General features: G+C 52.6%; 2 protein-coding genes across 4 annotated transcripts; one reads left to right on the top strand and one right to left on the bottom strand.

Annotated features, from left to right (window-relative positions):
• CD8B (CD8b molecule) lies at nt 16–19,580 on the bottom strand. Of its 3 annotated transcripts, none has more exons than XM_021395750.1 (5): nt 19,290–19,580; nt 5,477–5,966; nt 3,077–3,427; nt 1,689–1,784; nt 16–1,296 (listed from the first exon to the last, which is right to left on the bottom strand). In XM_021395750.1, exons 2-5 carry the CDS (start codon nt 5,538–5,540, stop codon nt 1,157–1,159), a joined length of 651 nt encoding a protein of 216 aa, XP_021251425.1. In that variant the 5' UTR covers nt 5,541–5,966; nt 19,290–19,580; the 3' UTR covers nt 16–1,156. The 3 variants fall into 3 exon arrangements, with proteins under 3 accessions (XP_021251425.1, XP_021251426.1, XP_021251424.1); XM_021395751.1 differs by lacking the exon at nt 19,290–19,580 and having other exon boundaries at nt 16–1,112; nt 1,207–1,296; nt 5,477–8,561; XM_021395749.1 differs by lacking the exon at nt 19,290–19,580 and having other exon boundaries at nt 5,477–8,562.
• Nucleotides 9,301–18,348, top strand: LOC110398260. Its single transcript, XM_021395748.1, has 2 exons — nt 9,301–9,498; nt 15,169–18,348. The coding sequence occupies exon 2, from the start codon at nt 15,179–15,181 to the stop codon at nt 17,798–17,800; it is 2,622 nt and encodes an 873-aa protein (XP_021251423.1). The 5' UTR covers nt 9,301–9,498; nt 15,169–15,178; the 3' UTR covers nt 17,801–18,348.

Here is a 19,962-nt window from a genome sequence, read left to right on the forward strand (position 1 = left end):
CAGCTGAGCTGCAGGTTTTTATTTGAGCTCTAATGGAGCAACCTAGTTGGGGAACTCAGACGTGAAGCAGATTCCTCGCTGCCTGTTACAGTGCTTCACCCGTGGAAAGGGAGCCAGAGGTGAATGCCCAGCACAGAGCTGCATTTTTGCCAGAATGAACTTCGAGGTGTTTCCTTGTAGCTATTGCATAAAAAAATGTGTGTCATAAAACTCATAAAAATTGCCTGCTCTCTGCACCAAGAGCACAGCCAGTGCAGTGCGTGTGCCTGGTGGCGTGCTGGGGACCATCCCTGTGCCCCAGCCACCATGGCCACTGTGCACCAGGGATGTGGCACTGCCATTCAGGGCTGATTTCTCTCCTTAAAATCAAAAATAAAAGGGTTTTTCCAGGATGGTGAGGTTAGTGTTGTCATGGGCATGGTGGAGCCGAGGAGAGGTGTGCTGGCTGCTGTGTTGAGAGGGGAGGAAAGCCGCCCTGTGCTCAGCACCCTGGTGCTGCAGGGGCACAGCACCCCGGCTGCACATCCCCGTGGCTGGAGCAGTGCCGTGTCTGGAGCAGTGCCGTGCTGTCGGGCTCCTCTGCCGGTTATCAGCTGCTGCTCCGTGCGGTGCTCGGCCTTGGGACGGGCTGTGTCTGTCTGCAGGCTGAGCACCCTGCTCCCCCCGCAGCTTTTTGCATGCTTTAACCCCTGCTCGCTCCCCAGCTCCTCGCCGTGCTCGTAGCCACTTGTTGACACAAATCAGGGCTGCAAGGCGCCAGGCTGCAGAGCTAAACGATATATTTACCATTTCTAACATCTTTATGAGGTGTGAAATCACCTCTCAAAGTGTTCCTTACAAAAGTCATCAACCAGCACAGAGCCCGGAGCATCTTTCCAGCCTGGCTGCACCCATTTGGTCCCTCGGTCTCAGTGCAGAACCAGCTGCTGTGCTCTCAAAGTCTCCTTGTGAAAGGCTCGGCACATTGCAGGATCTGGTCCAGTCCATTGCAGAGCAATGCCCTCGCCGGGTCGAATCCTAGCAGGGCTCAGCACTGCTCAGGTGATGCTCCATAGCATTTCCCATCAAGATTTACTTCCTGTGGGCTCGAAGCCACAGCCTCCTCCGCAGCCCTGTGGGGAGATGGTGCTGATCAGCTTTGGGTCCCCCCATCTCCTCACTCGCTCCCCACCCCAACCCCGGGCTGTGCCGGGGCACGATGCTTACGACAGAAGCGGCGAGCAGTGGAGATCAGGCTCAGCAGGAGCAGCAGGGCACCAGCGGCCAGCGGGACCCAGACCAGGGGGCTGCAGACACCTGCAACGGGTGAGAGGATGAGGAGCTGCCCCCAAAGCTCAGCACTCCAGCACCGTCCTGCCCGGGTGGTAGAGCATGGGGTGAGGAAGGAGAAAAGCAGCTCTGGTTCTTGGGAGGGGTGAGGCTATGAACATCACCATGGGGTATCCCTTCAGGATGTACTAAACCAAAAGCATCACAGGGAACTTAGCTCTGGGCTTTGATAACCTTTTTCGTGGCATTCTTGCTGGTGCAGGGATCCACCTGATGCTGCATCCAGGGCGGCTGCAACCCTGGGGAGCACTAGAGCTAAAAGGAAAACCTTCCTGGACCCTACACCCACATCGAACCCACGGCATCAGTCCTGGAGCAAAGCCCCACATGAGGCAGCCAGAGCCAACACGTTCCTGTACCTGTCTTGCTGGTGGCTTTGTTTTTGGGTTTGCACCGCATGGGTTTCTTGGTGAACGGGGCCAGCGTGGACATCGAAGGCAGAGGCAAAACATCGACTGTATGGGAGAGAGGTAGAAGAGTGTTAATGTCACACTGAGCACAGCAAGCAGGGGGTGGCTGGAAATGGCAGCTTTTAAAACTACACCCTTCGTAGAATCACAGAAATGTTTGGGTGGAAGGGACATTAAAGCCCATCTGGTTCCAACCCCCTGCCATAGACAGGGACACCTCTCACCAGACCAGGGTGCCCAAAGTCCCATCCAACCTGGCCTTGAGCACCTTCAGGAATGGGGCACCCACAGCTCTCTGGGCAGCCTGCATTAGGTTGTTTATTGTTGCAAAAGTTGGTGTTAATTACCATTGAGAACTCTTGGGATCTCTTAATAAATGGAAAAAACTTCTTGAGACCATTTGAAATTGTACGAGTTGGGTGTCAGGAGCAACCTGAGCCCCACTGTGGCCAGAGAAAGTCCCATAGTGTTAATAAAAACCTAAGTGGGCAAACACAGGCAGGATTAAAGCAGAAAAACAGAAAAAATCCCCAAGCCGTGCTTACAGGCAGGCACAGCCTCACCAGCACTGCCCTGCAGCCAGAAATAAGCACCCATCATTTATTTTAAGGTTTTACATCTCTGCCTGTTGGTTTCCAACCCCGTGCTCCTTACACGAGAGTACAGGGATTGCAGCAGCACAGGGGGCTTTTGGGGGTCTCTGGTCTCTTCTGTATTCACATTGCTGCAGTTGTTGCTCAAAACTGGATTTTTTTTTCTAACAAAATGATAGATCTATGGGGACTTGGAGATGATTTGTTTTATCCTCGCTATTGAAGGGGAAAAAAAAAAAAAGGTGTTGCAGAGTTGAGTCTTTTCCAGCCACCTGCTGGGGCTTAGTTTTAAATTGGAGTGTCCTTGATCGTGCTGAATTTCAGCCATGTTTTTCATGCCTTGCTTTTGGGACATAGATAAGTGCATAGTTGATAAAAACAGTTCTCCTTTATCTGAAATCAGCTTCTCTTTGAAGCAGTGACGATCACAAAGGGAATTTTGAGACAGCACAATGAATGTGAAATGTGGGGTACGTGTGCAAAAAGCAAGAAGGGGTGTTTTAGAGACAACACCTATAACTGCATCTTGATTCAGTTATGTTGTTTTCTCCCCAAAAGCTCACCAAGAAATGCAACATAGCTCTTTGCTGCATTTTCTGACTTATCCCATCTCATCAATCACTACACGTAGACCCCCAAATCCCAACCTTACACCTCCAGATTGGGAAGGCTCATACACCAACATGCTCCCCTTCATCCCAGCCTGGTGTCAGCACCATTTGGAGCCCCAGGAGCAATGCTCACCCACACTGAGCTGGGTCCCAGTGCCCAGGATGAGCTGGGAGGACTGGATGACGCAGCAGTAGTAGGTGCCGTTGTCGGAGCCATGCAGCCGGCTGATGTACAGGCTGTAGGAAGGGTGGGAACTCGTCCCGCGGATGCTGAACTTCTCCTGGCTGATGTTTGTGCCATACGTGGCTTTTCCCAGTGGACTGGAAAATAGCAGGAACTCAAAGTTTTGCTTGCCCTGGTTCCAGCGGAACCAGTAGACCCCGGTGTGCTCCCTCTTCATCGAGCAAACGATTTCTGTGCTGTTGTTTGTTTGGGCCAAAAGATGCCCTGGAGTCCGGGATGAAAGTAGATTTGTGCAGAAACCTGCAAAAAGAGACAGAGACACAGAGCTGTGTGTTTTACTTCCATTAGAACCAAGGGTTGGAAAAGACCTTCAAGATCCCCAAGACCAACCATTGGCCTCACTTACTGGGTCCCACCACTGACCCACGTCCCCTAGTGCCACGTCCACTTGTCTCTTAAATACCGGCATTACTTTTCCTTCTATGCTCAGTAACCAGCATCAAACCAGAGCCCCTCTAGCAGAAATATCAGCCTGTATTAGGAACTGGACACAGTAATCCTTGTGAGTCCTTTCCAAGTTGGGATATTCTATGATTCTATCACAGAATCATAAAATCGTTTGAGTTGGAAGGGACCCTAAATGGTCATCTGGTCCAACTTCCCTGCAATGAACAGGGACGCCTACAGCTCCATCAGGTGCTCAGAGGCTGGTCTATGGTTCTACGATATTCCTTCAGGGGCCTTTTTGGGTTCCCTGCTATTTTTTTGAAAAAAAAAAAAATGTATACATTTTGGCAAAACCACATACTTTGTGCCACAACCACTCATCTGGAGATGGAGCTCAGTGGCAGAGAGAGGGATGGAGGAATGAATGTAAGAGTGCTGTATTTTTTTTCATTCTCTCACTTTTGGAATCCAGAGATCCTTTTGAGCCCTTCACTCCCTTATTGTAGTTGCTAAACCTTTAGATTATTTCTGTTATTTCGCAGCTAGAAACATGAACATCTCCAGAGCTGATCCTGTGGGGTACATGTTGGTCTCTTCCTAAAACGCATCTCTGGGAGTGGCAGAGAAAATTTGGAAAGGTTGGGAAAATTAATATAAAGCTAACGACATTTCATTTTATTTTATATTTCTTTTTTGACAGCTCTTTTTCATAAGAATTTTGTGATTTAGAGAAGGAGAACGACTCAAAGGCGGCGAAAGGATTTGAAAGGTTCAGTTTGGCGTCTCATCGCCTTGTTTGGGCTGAGCAGGTACTGTGGAAAAATTATCTCAGCTTGGTCCAGGCGGCCAGGAGCGGTGTTTGTGTGTGAGAGGAGCGAGCTGGCACGGCCTTGGGGAAGGAAAACAGGAGCTGAGCAGTCCTTTGTGTTCAGCAAATAATCCTGTGCAGCTGCACAGCCCTTGTGAAAAACAGCCTCAGGAGATAAGGATGCTCTCCCTTCCTTGCCTGTTTCCCAGGTGAGATTTAGAGCCATGCAGAAAGCTGAACAGAGCCCTTTTTTCCCTCTTTTCTCTTGCCATAAAACGTGCATATTCCTTCAAAACCCCATGGCCGCTGTTGCAAACAGCCCGCTGCAGCCCCAGCCCTGCAAGCCCAGCCATGCAGCAAGAGCTTGGCCCTGGCTGCCCCATCCTGGTGCAGGGTCTGGCTGGGAGCAGGGGTCAGGTGGGAATGGGGCAGCAGCTCAGGAATGGAGCCACGGGGGCCAATAGGTTTCCTTCTACCCATGCGGGGCAAACTGGGATTTATTGCAATCTTGCCCAGGGAGAAGCTAGCCAACCCCACCATACAGTGGTGCTTTTCTCCCCAAAGGCACCCTCCTGCTTTTCTTTAATTAATTATTTAACTTTTCCCACCTGGGGCTTTTGTTACAACTATTGGACTTGTGGGGAGCCTGGGGTGGCCCCACCACTGCAATGGGACAAACCTGTATACTATACCTATATATAATATATAGACACTGACTGTACATTCAGTCCATATGCCCCGCAAGCCCCCTGCAATGATGTTTTTATAACATGAATTATAGAACCGTAGAATCATTAAGGTTCAAAAAGATGTCTAAGATCAGTTAGTCCAACCGTCCACCCACCACCACCATCCCACTGACCACGACCCTCAGTGCCACATCTGCACGGTTCTTGACCACCTCCAGGGACGGTGACTCCACCACCTCCCTGGGCAGCCTGTGCCAGTGCATCACCACTCGTTCTGAGAAGAAATGCTCCCTAATACCCAACCTGAGCACCCCCAGCATAACTTGAGGCCATTCCCTCTCGTCCTATCGCTGTTACCTGGGACTAGCGATTTAAATTGCTCTCTTCCAAAGGTATCCCTCTTACCTGGGAGCTGCAGGCAGAGCCAGAGCCGGAGCCATGGCCGGGCCATGGTGGCCATGTCCAACATAACCCAACTATGCGCAGGTGCTGCCGGTGTTGGCTGGTGAAAGGTCCCCGCTCTCACAATCAGGTGTCGGGGCGACGGGCTGGGCTTGCTGCTTTTTAATGATTTCCTCCTATTTCAGCATCTAGCATTTCCTCCTGCTGTCAAATCTGACCTTAGTAATCAGAGAGCAGCAAGCTAGCTCGGAGGGCACTAAATGAATAAAACAACACCCCTCGGCTGTTTTCTGTCAAAATCAAGTTGCGCTCTCAATGAGAAGATGCAGCTTCAGGCACTCCGCCGATTGCCTCAACAGAAGACAGCAAAATCAGCTGCAGCCTCCGGGGTTCACCGCGTTGCAAACCGTCCTCGTGCAGGAGGCATTCTGTCCTGGGCCTGGAAAATGCTGAGAGCCCTCCATGAAGCACACGAGAGAGGCATCGCAGAATGCTTTGAAGACGACAGCAAGAAACCTCAAACAAATTTAGTGGCTTACAAACCGCAAAAGTAAGGAAATTCTGCTCGGGCTCCCCACCTGGCCCTGAGCTTTGACACTGAGTGCCTCGTTCGCAGAAATATTGAAGTTATAGGGGAAGGATTTGAAGCATGAGAGTGGTTTGGGATTTGAGCAGCGAAAAACATGGTGTGGAAGCGCAGGGAGCGGTGGGAAGCGGGGCCCGTGAGCCCTCAGTATTTCCATCTTTGGGAAGAAATTACTTGTTTGGTGTCATTTTCTTCTCTCCCTTTGCTGGGGTTCCTTCCTGGCTCTTGCCCACAGGGCCTCTGGGGACCCCCCTCCCTCTACTCCCAGGCATCTCACCTGCGGACATGGACCCCCCCCCGGAGCTGTGAGTCAGGGAGTGAATGGAAAAAAGGATTTAGCATCTCATTTGGTGGAGTTTTTTCACATTTTCACCAGATTGTTCAAAGCTGCTCTGACACGTTTCCCCCCCACCCCTCTTGTTTAATACAATTTCCTGCTACAACCACCCAGAGCCTTGCGGCGAACGGTAAAATGTAGGGTTGGCTGAATCGTTCCTTAACTCTTTCCTGGTAGGAGCAGCCCAGAGGTCATTTCAGTACTTTCCAGCACATTTCCTTCCTTTAAGTGCTCAGCCCTTCACACAGGGTGCAGCCACTGGGCAGAGCTGTGCTGGCAGCACCTCATTCTCTACGGTTTCTGCTCATTGCTGGTGCATTTGTTTGGGTGGTGGCCACCAGAAGGGCACTGAGAGGTTTTGGGGTGGTGGGTGGTTCATGGTGGCCCCGAAGGAAATTGATCCCAGCTCCAAGCTGCACATAAAGGGAAGGGAGAACACCTGGCTGCAGGGGAGAGGAGGGGAATTACAACGTGGTGACTCAGAGGAGGCAGGCAGATTTTGATTGCATTTTCAGGGAGTGATGGAGTGCAGTATTCTCATTAAGGCTGCAGTGAACCCAAAGGGCTGGCCCCTGCTGGGGCTGATTCCCCTCGTTAGCACCTGCTCAGATTTCCCCTTTTCCAACACTCCCAAAAGAGGACCTACCCATAGAGGCTGTGGGGACCTCATTTTATCAAGGGCCTTCATTTAAGAAGTGCCACTGCAAGTGAGTTGTCCTGCTGGCTGCCATGGCTGGGTCCCCCCCTTTTCCACCTCTCTCTGCCGACCGCTGCCCATCTTCCGACCTCCTGGCTGGGACCAGAGTGCTCCTAGAGGTGGATTTATTACTGTTACAGCCTTGGGCATGGGGCACATTACTGCGGGCTTCAAATGCTGCCAGGAGGTTGGTGACAGTGGCTTGTCAAAGCAGACGCTTTGAATTTTGGGGGTTCCCCAAGCTCTGAGTGCCTGATGGATCTGTCAGTGTCCTTGTTCACTGCAGTGGGTTGAACCAGGTGTCCTTTAAGGGTCTCTTCCAACTCAAACTATTCTATGACTATAGCAGTTTTAGAGACACGGCACTGCAGCACTTCAAGCTGCATTTATCCAATGGAAAGAAAAGAAGAATATCAGCAGTCTAAAAGCTTAGCGCTTGAACAGTTCTGCGGCTTTCTTTTTCTCTCTTTGTTCCAAACGACAGGGTTCTCAGGGCTGGGTGCTGCTCCCAGTAAACACGCCGGAGGTGGGATGCCTGTGCCTGGCAGCCCATCGCCAACAACAAAAGCCCCAGTGCTGTGGGAGTGTGCAGGCATCCAGGTGCTGCTTATCACCTCCCTGCTTTGTTTGGGGCCGCTGTCTGGGAAGAACAGGGGGTGGGGGATGAGCTGAACCCGTCTGTTCACACAAACAAGAGACGTTTGTGACCTTGCCAGGGTACAGCGGCTCCCGTGGGACCCTAATCATGAGCTCTGCTCACTGCTGGGGCAAGATGGAGGGGAGTCTCTGAATTTTTGTGTCTTTGTGCTACTCGGCTGCAGAGTTCCTACTGGGATTTAAGTCTTTAATATCTACAGTGAAATTCAGCCTTCTGGTCATCAGCCCAGCTGCATCCCTGCCCCATCTCTGCAGTCTCCCTGCAGATCTGCTCTTTGCCCATCCCCTTACCTCACCATCCCAGCACCAATTCCCCTCTCCTTTGCTGGTTTTATTAAAATTTCTACTCATTATTTCCCCCTACGATGTCTTTTTTTTTTTTGCAACAAAATGTGTTGCTTTAGGAACTGGAGCAGAGCACTGGGAAGAAGAGGTCTGCAGTGAAGAAGTAGCACCCAGCGGGGTTCCCATCTCTGCTGAAATCCCATTCTGCAGCAGAGCCATGGGCCAGGCTGAGCTGGGCACAGAGGGGCTGGAGAGGGGCACAGCCCGTTGGGGATGGTCAGATCCAGGGGGCTGAGCAGCCACGGAGCTCCTTGGTAGCCACAAATGCAAACATTTGCCATAAAAACAAGGACAAAGCTGCACCCTCAGTGCTTTCTGGGCTACAGGATTTTTAGGACTGGGGAGGGCTGCCCAGCCTCAAGCCCAGTTAAGAACAGCCAGGAATGCAGTTACTGGAAATAGGGGATTGTAGGGAGGTGGGGTCCCCAGCAGGTAATCCCCAGGGCTCAAGTAGTTGCATGGGAGCATTTTTGCTTTTTTTTTTTTTCTTACTTTTAAAGAGTTAATTCCAGTATTTGGCAGGGGGGGAGGAGGGGGGATAAGCAGCACTGAGAATGACAGGAGAATGAGTAATGCCCTTTTCTGTGTAATGGCAGAGGAAAACGAAGCAGGCCGAGCGGTGTGCAGGGCTCTGAGCTGCGGTGTGGTTTGTGGGGTGAAGCCGGGGCTTTGCTTGTCTCTGCAGGTGCAGACCTCCAGCTGTAGCTCAGCTGAAGCAGCAGCAGAGCTTAGCCCCCCTCCGTGCTGTGGGGGAGCAGGCTTGCAGCCCCAGCTACACACTGGTGTGCAGTGGGGGATGGTTCCCGGTGTGGAAATGCTGCTCCTGAAGTCCAGGAGATAAATGGGATGTGAAATATTCGTTGTGTAAATTGTGGGGTCAACAAGTGTTATGGGTTCAGGTGGTGCGGGGGCCCGGGTGTGATGCCCCCTGAGCTCAGGAGCTAGCAGAGGGGTGCAGAAAGCAAGTGGGTCATGAGGGGAATCTCGGGGTACGGGTGCTCAGGGTCAGGAGGCAGTGGCTGCTCCAGATCTCCCTCTTGAGGGCACTTGGTGCAAGCAGAGGTTCATGAGATGGAGTGGTAACTAATCCTGCCCCCCTAAAAAAAAAAATAATAATGAGCAGAGCACCTGCTCCACGGTTATCAGTGCCAGAGAGGATAAGGGAAGCCAAATAAATTGTCCTTGGGAAGATAGCGGCAGAGATGCAGCACCTGAGGGAGGGGAAGGCACCGAGGAAGCAAACAGGCGATATCATCCCCAAACAACAACCTGCCATAGCTATAAAGAGCCACCGGGTCCGGGACCCCGCCAGCACCTTGACCCTAAAGGTGCTGAATCCAGCAGAGCTCTGCAGCATCCATCCCCAGGTCCCTGGAACTCCCAGCACGTCCGGACAAGGATTGGTGAGATCTTATTATCGGGGTCCTCCTCCTTTCCTCCTCTTCGCCCGCACCCCGGGTGCCGGCGGGCCGCGGCGGCCGCCTGCTAGGCCTCGGTCTCCTGTCCCCACTGTCCCCTTGTCCCCACCGTCCCCTTTCCTTGCTGCTGGGTTTGGTGTCCTGGGGAGGTCGCGGGGCTTTTCGGAGGGTTGGTTTGTGGGTTCGTGGGGTCCCGGTGTTATGGTAGTTGTGCTGTGAGACGCGGCCGTCTCTCAGCTCGTCACCCCAACTCTCACTATGATGTCTGATATTGTTAGCAACTGGAAGCTGGAGCAATTTGTGCTCCAGAAGTGTCTCCCTCCAATTTGGTCCCCTGGGGCCTTCCAGGGCCCCGAGGCATACCAGCAGCTGTGTCAGCAGTGGGAGAGCTGGTCAGAGGAGAACAAAAAGCCTAAACCCACTAACAAGTGCAAAAAGAGGGCAGCCTTGCAGGGTTTGCTGATGGTGGGCAGAGAGTTGTCCAAGTTGCTTAAGGAGGCTCTTGAGAGTGTGCAGACGCTGGAGCAGGCTAAGGGCGAGCTCAAGATGCAGGTGGACAACCTGCGGGCAGAGGTGCAGGGTCTGTGCGGTGACTCGCTGAGGAGCGCGGTGGAGATAACCCGGCTGGAGAGCAAGCTGGGCTATGAGAAGTTGAAAACAGAGGAGCTGGAGAAGGAGGTGGGCAAATGGATCGGGGAGACGCATGACGCGCAGAGCGCGGTGCGGGCTGTCCTGCAGGATGCCCAGCGGGACCGTGGCACTGGCCCCGATCACAAGGTGTGCCACGCCAAGATCCAGGAGCTGCAGGCTGAGCTGGGGGTGTCGCGGGGCATTGTGGCTGCCATCCAGGGCAAGAGGAGTCGGTTCGGGAATGGCGAGGGGGATGACTGCCTCGACTCGCACCCACCCCACTATGACTATGAGGATGATGTGTGGGGGGCCAACGGCCCCACCAGGCCATCCCCATACGCTCCCCTGCGGGAGGAGATGTGCCAGCTGCAGGGCAATGAAGCAGAGGCTGCTAAAACTAAGAAAAATCCCCCCGATGAGCCGGTCAGCCACGGCCCGCTGCAGGCCATCGATACCAACCGTGCCATGCTCTGGTTCACTCCTGAGCAGCTCAAGACGGTGGGAAAGATGCTGGGGCCGCTGACCAAAGAGACAGCGGTCAACTGGCTGTCCAGGGCACAGAGGCTGCCCCGGTGCCAGAGCGGCAGCGCGGTCAGTGACCTGATAGACGTGGTGAGGAAGTGCATGAAACCCGATGATTTCGCAGCCCTGCCAGGGGATGTACAAATGGGCAACGTCCAGGATATTGGGGACGTCCAGTCGGCCGTGCTAAAGGTGTTTTTCCCGGAGGTCAACCCCTTGGTGCTCTTCCACCAGGAGAAGCAGAACCCTGAGGAGCGGCCAGATGCCTATGTCAACCGTAAAAAGATGCTCTACCAGATGGCAGGGCTGCCTGGGTCCAAGGAGTCCCCCCTTGATTTTGACAGGCCTGAATTCAAGGAGCCACTGGTGGTGGGGCTGACCCCCCCTTTGCGGGTGATTGCGGGTGGGGATGCGGCGAGGAAGCCGCTGTCGGAGCTAGAGCAGATTTTGACTCAGAATTTTGAGCTACAAAAGCAGGCATTCCCGGGGTACATGCTGGGAGGGAAGAAGGGGAAACCCTCGACCATGTCCTTCCAAAATGTGGGGATGAGGAAAATGCAAGGGGACAACCGGAAAGATCCCGATGGCAAGAATGGCACGGGGAAGGAAAACCAGCAAGGGCTGAGGTTTCAGAAGTCCAACCCTTGGCGGGCTGAGCTGAGGAAGCGCTTGATCAAATATGAGAAGCAGGAGGACATTGATGGCTTGCCGGACGCCGAGCTGTTTCGAAAGCTGGCACTGCACGAGGCCAAGAAGCACAGCAGCTCCAACCCCATTGACCCGGGGTCTAAGGCTCAGCAATAGGGCTGCCAGGCACCTGCATCGCCCCTTTTTGTGGCACCGATTAAGACCGATTTGTGGGGGCGCCTGATAGTTGATATAACTATTGGAGGAGGGGTGCTTGGACAAGTGATGTTAATTGATACTGGTGCCTCTTATTCAATTCTGAATATGACCCCTGGTGAAACTGGGCTCTTCCAAACACGAGAAATTATTGAAGTAGCCGGGCCAGATGGCCAAAAATCCTCAGTGCCATTCACAGAGCCCATACCCTTTGAAATTGGAACTGCCAAGGGGTCAGAAAAATTTGGGAAAATGGAAATGAAGGGAAAGCCAGGAATTTTGGCCATCTCCACCCTTACAAAGGTGGGGGTGGTAGTGGACCTGGCAAACCAAACATTGCTACATTGCCCTCAAAGCGATGTGCCCATCATCCCAGCAAGCCACAGAGTCATGTCAATCAAAGCTCCTGAGCTCCTGATCCACCCTGAATGGGAGCCCCGAGTGAAACGGGTAACGGAGCAGTTCCCACAGGTCTGGGCAAGGAACAAGCTGGACTGCGGGCGGATCGATGCCGTAGTTGTGATCAAAGGGCCAGATCCCCCTCCTCAGCAGCAGCCCCAGTACCCAGTTGAGGCTGAGGAGGGCCTGTGGGATACAGTCAAAACCCTGCTGGACCAGGGGGTGCTGGTGGAGCAGCAGAGCACCAGCAATGCTCTGGTATGGCCCCTGCGGAAAGCAGACAAGAAAACCTGGAGGCTGACAGTCAACTACAGCACCCTCAACCAGGTCACCCCACTGAAGACATCCACAGTGACCAAATACCCTGATGTCATGGAAGCCATTTTCCGGGGATCAGAGTGGTTTTCAGTGCTCAGCCTGACCAGCACATCCTTTGCCATCCCCCTGCACCCCGAGTCCTGGCACAAATTCGCCTTCACCCTCCAGGGACGGCAGTTCACCTTTACCAGGCTCCCCCCAGGGTTTCACAGCACCCCCGCCATCTGCCACGCGCACGTGTTGAAGATGTGGGAGAAGCTCGGCCACAAAGAGAGTGTGTTATCCTGTGCTGGCGACATCCTCATCCACACTCGGACCAAGGAGGAGAACCTGGAGGTGCTGGCGGAGGTGCTGGAGGCCATCCAGAAGACGGGGTTCAGGGTCAGCCCAACAAAGGCCCAGCTGTGCTGGAAGGAGGTGTCGTACTTAGGGGTGACCCTAGGGGAGGAAGGGCGCTCGCTGGAGAAGCAGCGGGTTGAGTTGATACAGAAATTGTCGGCACCGGCCGACGTTACCACCCTACGATCCTTTATGGCTCTCGTGAAGTTCTCCCGAGAGTTCATTGAGGGCTTTGCAGAGAAAGCCGCCCCACTCTGCAAGCTCCTCAGAAAGGATGCTCTGTGGGAGTGGGGTCCAGAGCAGGATGAGGCAGTTAAAACCTTAAAGGAGAGCGTGGCCCGAGCCCCCATGCTGGTGTGGCCCTGTGGGGACAGACCCTATGTGCTGCAGCTGGCCAGCATGGGGACAGGTCTGCGAGCCACCCTTAGCCAGCATCGCGGTGCCCTCCTCCAACCCATTGCCCACGCCTCGCGACTCCTGACGCCAACTGAGCAGCAGTTCACTGCGTACGAGAAGGAGGTTTTGGCCTTGATCTGGGCCCTGCAGCACTGGGAGTACTTGGTGGGGTCTGCCCCAGTGCTGCTAAGGACATCCCGTGCCCCAGTGAGGTACCTCTTGTCAGGGAAGGGAGGGACCAGACCCATGCGCAGCCCCAGGTTGGCCAACTGGGTGCTGGCGCTGCCCAACAAGGACACCCCCGGGGAGGCTCAAGAGCCCCCACCCAGCACCTATGGGGTGGTCATCAGCAGTGAGAGGGATGGGGAGGAGGTGGGGGAGCCGAAGCCACGGCAGGCACCTCTGTTTGAAAGCAGCATCAGCTTGGTGGATGCCAAGGACAGAGGCTATGTGGTATGGTTTGTAGATGGCTCCAACTACCATGAGGATGGGGTGCCCTACACAGGCTATGCTGCCATCAACAGATGCACTGGGGATGTGGTCAAAGGGAAGTGCCTGCCACACTCCATCCAGGCCGCCGAGCTGGTGGCTGTGACAGTTGCCCTTGAGAACACGCCGGCAGACCAGCCTCTGGCTATATTTTCAGACTCGGGCTGGGTGGTGAGGGTGGCATTGGAGTGGCTGCCACTCTGGAGGGAGAGGGACATGCAGTCAGCTGATGGCAAACCTGTCACCTATGCCAAAAAGCTGCAGTACCTTGCCAAGCTGGCAGAGCAGAGGGCATACCCAGCCCAGATAATTAAGGTCAGGGCCCACAAGAAGGGAACAGAGGAGGCTAAGTGGAACAAGGAGGCGGATGCCAAAGCCAAGCAAGGAGCTAAGGAAGGGCAGATGTGGAAGGCCAGCAGGCCCTCAGAGAATGGCCCCTTGTTGGTGGCTACAGGCAGGAACTGGGAGAACGTGGATTTGCTGGGCTTGCAGGCACAAGACCCAAGCGTCCGGGAGCTAGCACAGGGCAGGGAGTACAAAGGGTGCAAGGTCTGGAAAGATGTCTCAGGTCTGGTTCTGGCGCGGAGAGAAGGGGCAGATTTCCCAGTCTGGGTGGTACCTGAACCTGTCCGGACAGAGCTGGTGGCTCTGGCTCATGAGCAGGGGCATTTGGGGATAGATAAGACCTTGGCAAGGCTACAGGGTGCCGGCTGGTGGCCAGAGATGAGAGAGGATGTAGAGAGGTATGTCAGCAACTGCCTCACCTGCGCGGCCAACAATCCCGATGCAAAAACAGCAAAAGCCCTCCTGGGCCACCAGAGGATTTCTGGGCCGTGGAGCAAGCTACAGGTGGAGTTTATTGGTCCTCTGCCCCAAACAGCCCTAGGGAACAAGTACTGCCTGGTGATCAGTGATAACTTCACCAAGTGGGTGGAAGCATTTCCAGCTCGAAACAACACAGCCAACACAACTGCCAAGATCCTGGTAGAGCATGTCTTCTCACGGTGGGGTGTCCCAAAGGAGGTCGACTCAGACCATGGGCAACGCTTCGTTGGAGAAGTCTCAAAAGGTGTGTGCCAGGTACTGGGCATTAAGCAAAAGCTTCATATCATGGGGCATTTCCACAAGCCTGGCTTGATGGAGGGGCCCAACCAAACGCTGAAGATGGCACTGAGGAAGATCATAAACCAACAAAGGAAGGACTGGGATCAGAAACTCCCACTTGTCCTCCTGGCATTACGGGGAGCTGTGGCATCTCACATATCTTCTCCCCCAAAAATGGCTCCTGCAAGAGACCCAAAGACGCTGGAGCAGTGGTGTCAGAGAGGGGCACCGCCGGACGAACTGCAGCCCCGCGTGCTGACAGACAGGTGGGTTCAGGACATGCTGAGGACGGTGTCAGCTACATACCACCAGCTCGCCTCAGTGCAGGAGGCCAACATCCACAAGATGGATAAGCAGCTAGGAGTGCTGCTGCGCCCCATGGAGTGGAACACTGGGGACCTGGTAACATATCGGGGGGTTAGAGAGAAGAACCAGGAGTTGGGACCCCAGTGGATGGGACCAGTTAGGGTTGTGAACAAGGCCAGCTCTTCCATGTACCAAGTAGAAATCAGAAAGGGGGCGAAAAGGCAGGAAAAATGGTTCCATTCTTCACAGTTAAAAGCATGGAAGGGAAATTAACGGGGCTGGAGAGCCCGCTTTGCTTATGTTTTGCAGATGAAGGAAAATGGAAGGTGATTGTGACCAGCGGGAAAGGCGAACTTCGTGGCATCACCAGCCCTATGTGTGCTGCGGGGAAAATGCTTTCAAATTTGTGGTTGCAGGATTTGCTTTGATTTCTGGTATGTCTATAGCGCTGAGCATGCAACATGCCCAACCAAGCCACCAGCTCTTCCAAGAAAAAGTCAACTCCGACTTGGACACACACCCCAACAAATGGGCTGCAGCCCTGCACAGGGTTAGGCGATATGTAAAAATTGACAGAGATTGGCCTTGGTCTCAGGCTCATGTAAAATATACAGGTAGTATGGGATTAAGTTCTAACGAAGGATTAAATTTGTCAACAGTAGTTATGCATGGGACTGAAGTGTATTTGGACAATGAATGGAGCTGGGATAGCACAAGCAGACTTCCGCAGTTGCTGGGGAAGGTGGGGCAAGAAATTAAAGTAGGATGCAGGGTAATTAACGGTTCCACTCATCAGCAGGTAACTCAAATCTCCATAACTGAAATAAAAACCAAGAAGAGTCAGAAAAAAAACTGTGCCCTGGAAAAATTGGATTGTTGGTGCAACTTCACATTAGTCCAGCCAGTCTTTGTGGTCTGTCTCTGGGCCCAAAACAGTGTGGGGTTGTCGTTTAAATTCAAGATTGTCACCATGATGCATTCACTTGCTGCCCTTAAGGTCTTGAGGTGCCACTTTCTGGCCTGGCGTGCAGCCCAGTATGCTGAAGTGGGGAACCAAGTAAAATTAGAAATTAGATACTCTCAAGAAAGTGTAACTGATGCAAGGCAAATTAATGGCACCACTGTCACTCTCACTGCTCCTAACAGCCGTAAGTGGGTCGTGTCAGTAAATTGCCCCACTGAGAGCAAAATCCTTAATAGATCTGGATTAAATGCAGAAACATCGTGGTATAGCCAGGATTATGGATACTGTTCACGTCCACTCAAAAACCTCTGGGTGTGGTGTCAAGGAAAGCTGAGTGTCGAAATGTCCCCTGAGCTTGGAGGAAAGTGGTTGATAGGAGGCCCCGAAGGATTTCAGAAAGAGTTTCCCATCATTGCTGTCCTGCGTCCCTTTGTTTCCAAAATAGGCCCATACGTAGTCAAGCAAAATCACATCCAAGAGCTGCTGACCAGCCCTGTGCGGTCACTGAAGAAGGTGGTGCTGTCCCTGTCCACCGCTAACATTTCATCCATTAGACCACACTGTGCTCCCTTCCTGTCCACCCTCTACACTGGCTGGCTGGCCTGGCTTCACAGCCGCTCCATGCAGGAGGGCCGGGCCAGGAGAGACCTTCTGGCCACAGCACTGGGAGGAGGAGGTGCTGGGCTGGGAGTGCTCAACAGCATGAACGTTGAGGTCTTGGCCAACAAGTTGGAGGCTGTCACCTCGGGTGTGCAGGGCCTCATCAACCCCCTGAACTCATCCCTGGCCAGCCTGGGGATGGGGCAGTGGCTTGTGTCTGAGGTGCTGCCTACCTGGGAACACGTAAGTGAGAAAGACCATCAGGTGCTGTTGCAAGCGCTGGGAATTGAACAAAATAATGTCTCCCTTGCTCTTAGCTGCATCCAGGCCCAGATGTGGGTGCAGAGTGTCATTGCAGGTATCCTGAGGGATGGCGACAACGGCATCCTCCCCACCGAGATCCGAAAGATCGTGTGGGACGCGGCCACGGAGAAGGAGCGGCAGCTCCAAGCCTGGTGGAGGCTGGTGAACTTCACCCACGACCAGGTCCTCAACGCAGTCATCGCCCACGTCCTCACCGTGGCGGATGCCCGCATCGAAAAGGTCTACCCCATCGTGGCCCTGGGGATTAACACAAACGGGTCCGTGGTCTATCCCCTGGACCACCGGATGTGGGCAAGAGTGTCAGACAGAAAATGGCAATCCGTAGATTTGGAAGCCTGCATTTTGGAACGGGGGCTGGGATTCATATGCGAAGACGATGCCCTTAAGGCGAGCGATGTTTGCTTTGATACCAGCGAGGGGGTGTGCCATTTTGAGATCAACCCGCGCAGCAATAACAAAACCGTGTTAGCTTACGTAGGGAAAGGGTGTGTGTGCTTTAGAACAATGTGTAAATACGTGCAAATTAATGACATCTATAATCAGACCGTATTCAATGATTCAAATATGTGTGCTTGCAATGTAGCTATTATTAGAGGCTGTGATTTCGTGTATAAGCCACCAGTTTTTACTAGCCAATTGCTAATCAGAAACTATAGCCTGTATCGTAGTATAACCCCGACCCCAATCGGTATGGATTTGTCGCTAGTAAAAGAAATGTTAGAGCACGCAAATTTACAACAGCTTTTAGAAAATGCTAAGGCAGAAGCTAAAAAGATCCTAATAACTGTACATCATGATGGTAATGTTATAAAGCAGGTAGTGGAACGGATTAAGAGGGTGGGAGAGCACCACTGGTGGGAAATTTTCTTTGGCTGGTCCCCGACAGCGACCGGCATCTTCAATGCGCTCCTGCATCCTGTTGTAATCATACTGCTAATGCAAATCTGTGTGTGCTTTGCCATGGTTGCTACTTGTTACTGGATAAGGCAGGTGAGGCTCTGCATTGAGAGCCAGCTGAAAGGACTGGGGCTGGCCAAGCGCCTCCTACCATAGTCAAGGGCAAGACTGGGTTGGCCTCTGTGTTTGCCACCAAGAAGAACCCTTAGCTCCGCTGTTGGCTGCAACCCAGTAGGCGTTGAGCGGTGGGGACACAAGCCATACCAGACCTTGATGTGAGGGGGTTACCTCTTCTGCTGTAAGAGGGCCATCCAGGAGCAGAGGGCAGGCCGTGCAGCCTGCAGGTGTGTGAATCACAGAATGGTTGAGGTTGGAAGGGGCCTCTTGAGGTCCAACCTGCCTGCTCAGGCAGGGTCACCTAGAGCAGATTATCTAGGACTGTGTCCAGCTGGGTTTTGACTGTCCTTACAGTAGAAACTCCACAACTTCTCTGGGCAACCTGTTCCAGTGCTTGATTACCTTCCCAGTAAAAAAGTAAGAGTTGGCATAAGTAACTTCTTTCTGAATATCCCACTCCCAAACGCTAATGACAAAAAGCTGCTTTTGTGTGATTTAAGACTCCTTTAGCAGAGGAGAAGAGGTTAGGGAAAGCCAAGGACAGTGCTTCTGGAAGGATACAGAAGCGAATGTTACGCCTGAGTGCAGAATAGCAGACACTGAAGATGGCAGAGGTGTTTTCAGCCCCAGAGACTTGGAAAGATGATAGAAGAGCAGAATGAAAGACCGTGTGATCACCTTGGACTTAAAGGAGCTGAATCCACATGGACCTTTGCAGCAACCTTCTCTGGGTTCCCAAGACTCCCAGGATGTCTGGCTAATGGATTGGTGAGATCTTGTTCTTGGACCCTGGACATCACTGCTTTGCTTTGCTTAGTTGTGCATGTAACCAATAAAAACTGTCTGTTAGAGGACGGACTGTCTATTTCATCATTTCTTGCTCACCACCCACATTTATAGCTTTGGGTATCCTGGAAAAGAGAAGTTCTGGTAAAAAGAATAGATGTGCTCTTTTTCTCCTTTTTCAGGCTAAACTCACTCCCTTGCTATTTGTCTGGAAAATTTTCACTGAAACACAGGGATTTCTGCCTTGAAGAGTGGGGCACTGAGTGACATTACAACTCACATGCACACATATTCCGTTCTGTATTCTGCTTCTTTTGTCCTGCAACCTCTATCTCTGAAATGGAAAGGAGCCTTAAAATGTAAACAGGGAGTCTCAAATGACTTTAAAACATTGCCAATTTCAAAAAATAAATCAACAACTTCATTTCCAGCCCACGTCTTCAGTCTTATCTCAGAGGTGCTGCTCTCGCTGGGTTGGGGTGTATTACACAGAGAAAAAGCCCTCTCCACACATTCACACACAACACCTTCTTCAATCCCAAACTTGCACCAGGAAAGAGCAGAAATGCAAGGATTAGTCCAGAGATTATGGTACAGCCATAGGGAAAGGGCTTCCTGCAGCTACACCTGTATTTTAGCCATTGGCATAGCCCCTACATGGCTCCTGAATGCAGCACCAACATCTTTTGCAGCTGCAGAAATCTGCTGCCCTCTGCATCGATCCAAGGGACAGTTTTCATACCTCCGTCCTCTTTAGGCTGTGGGGATCCCACCATCCGGAACGTGGGGCAGGTGATGGCTTGTGCTGATTGTTTCTGCTTTGCGTAATTCCCAGAGAAGTTCTGTGATGAGGCAGCACTCAGCACGAGGGAAGATGCATGATTTACTCCTCCCAGCAGCATCAGGAAGCGGTCAGCTGTACATCAACCTGGCTGAGAGGGGATAATAAATTGCTCAGTAGGGAGTTGGTTTACTCTCAGAAGCGGTGAAATGACTGAATTTATACCCTGCAGTGGGAAAGGCAGGAAATTCTTAGGGGTCCACACCATTTCTTGAAAAAAAAAACAAAAAACCACAATAGAAACAATCTCCAGTTTGAGGGGGGTCTATCACTGCCACCACAGTGGAGTCTGGTGAAACTAACGCAAGACAGTGTAATTAGGAACTCCTAAAGCATGGGACAACCAAAATGTCTTTGTTGCTGCAGCTGCTCTCAGCAGTTTGAGCCGTGGGCAGGAGTCACAGGTACCTGAAAACAATCATAGAATTAAGGTTGAAAAAAGCCTCTAAGATCATCCAGTCCAACCACCAACACATCCCCACTGTGCCCACTAACCCCCATCCCTCAGTGCCACAGCTGCACGGTTCTTGAGCACCTCCAGGGACAGTGATTCCACCACCTCCCTGGGCAGCCT

This window comes from Numida meleagris, chromosome 4 (genome assembly GCF_002078875.1).
Source record: "Numida meleagris isolate 19003 breed g44 Domestic line chromosome 4, NumMel1.0, whole genome shotgun sequence".
In the NCBI taxonomy this organism is placed as follows: Eukaryota; Metazoa; Chordata; class Aves; order Galliformes; family Numididae; genus Numida; species Numida meleagris.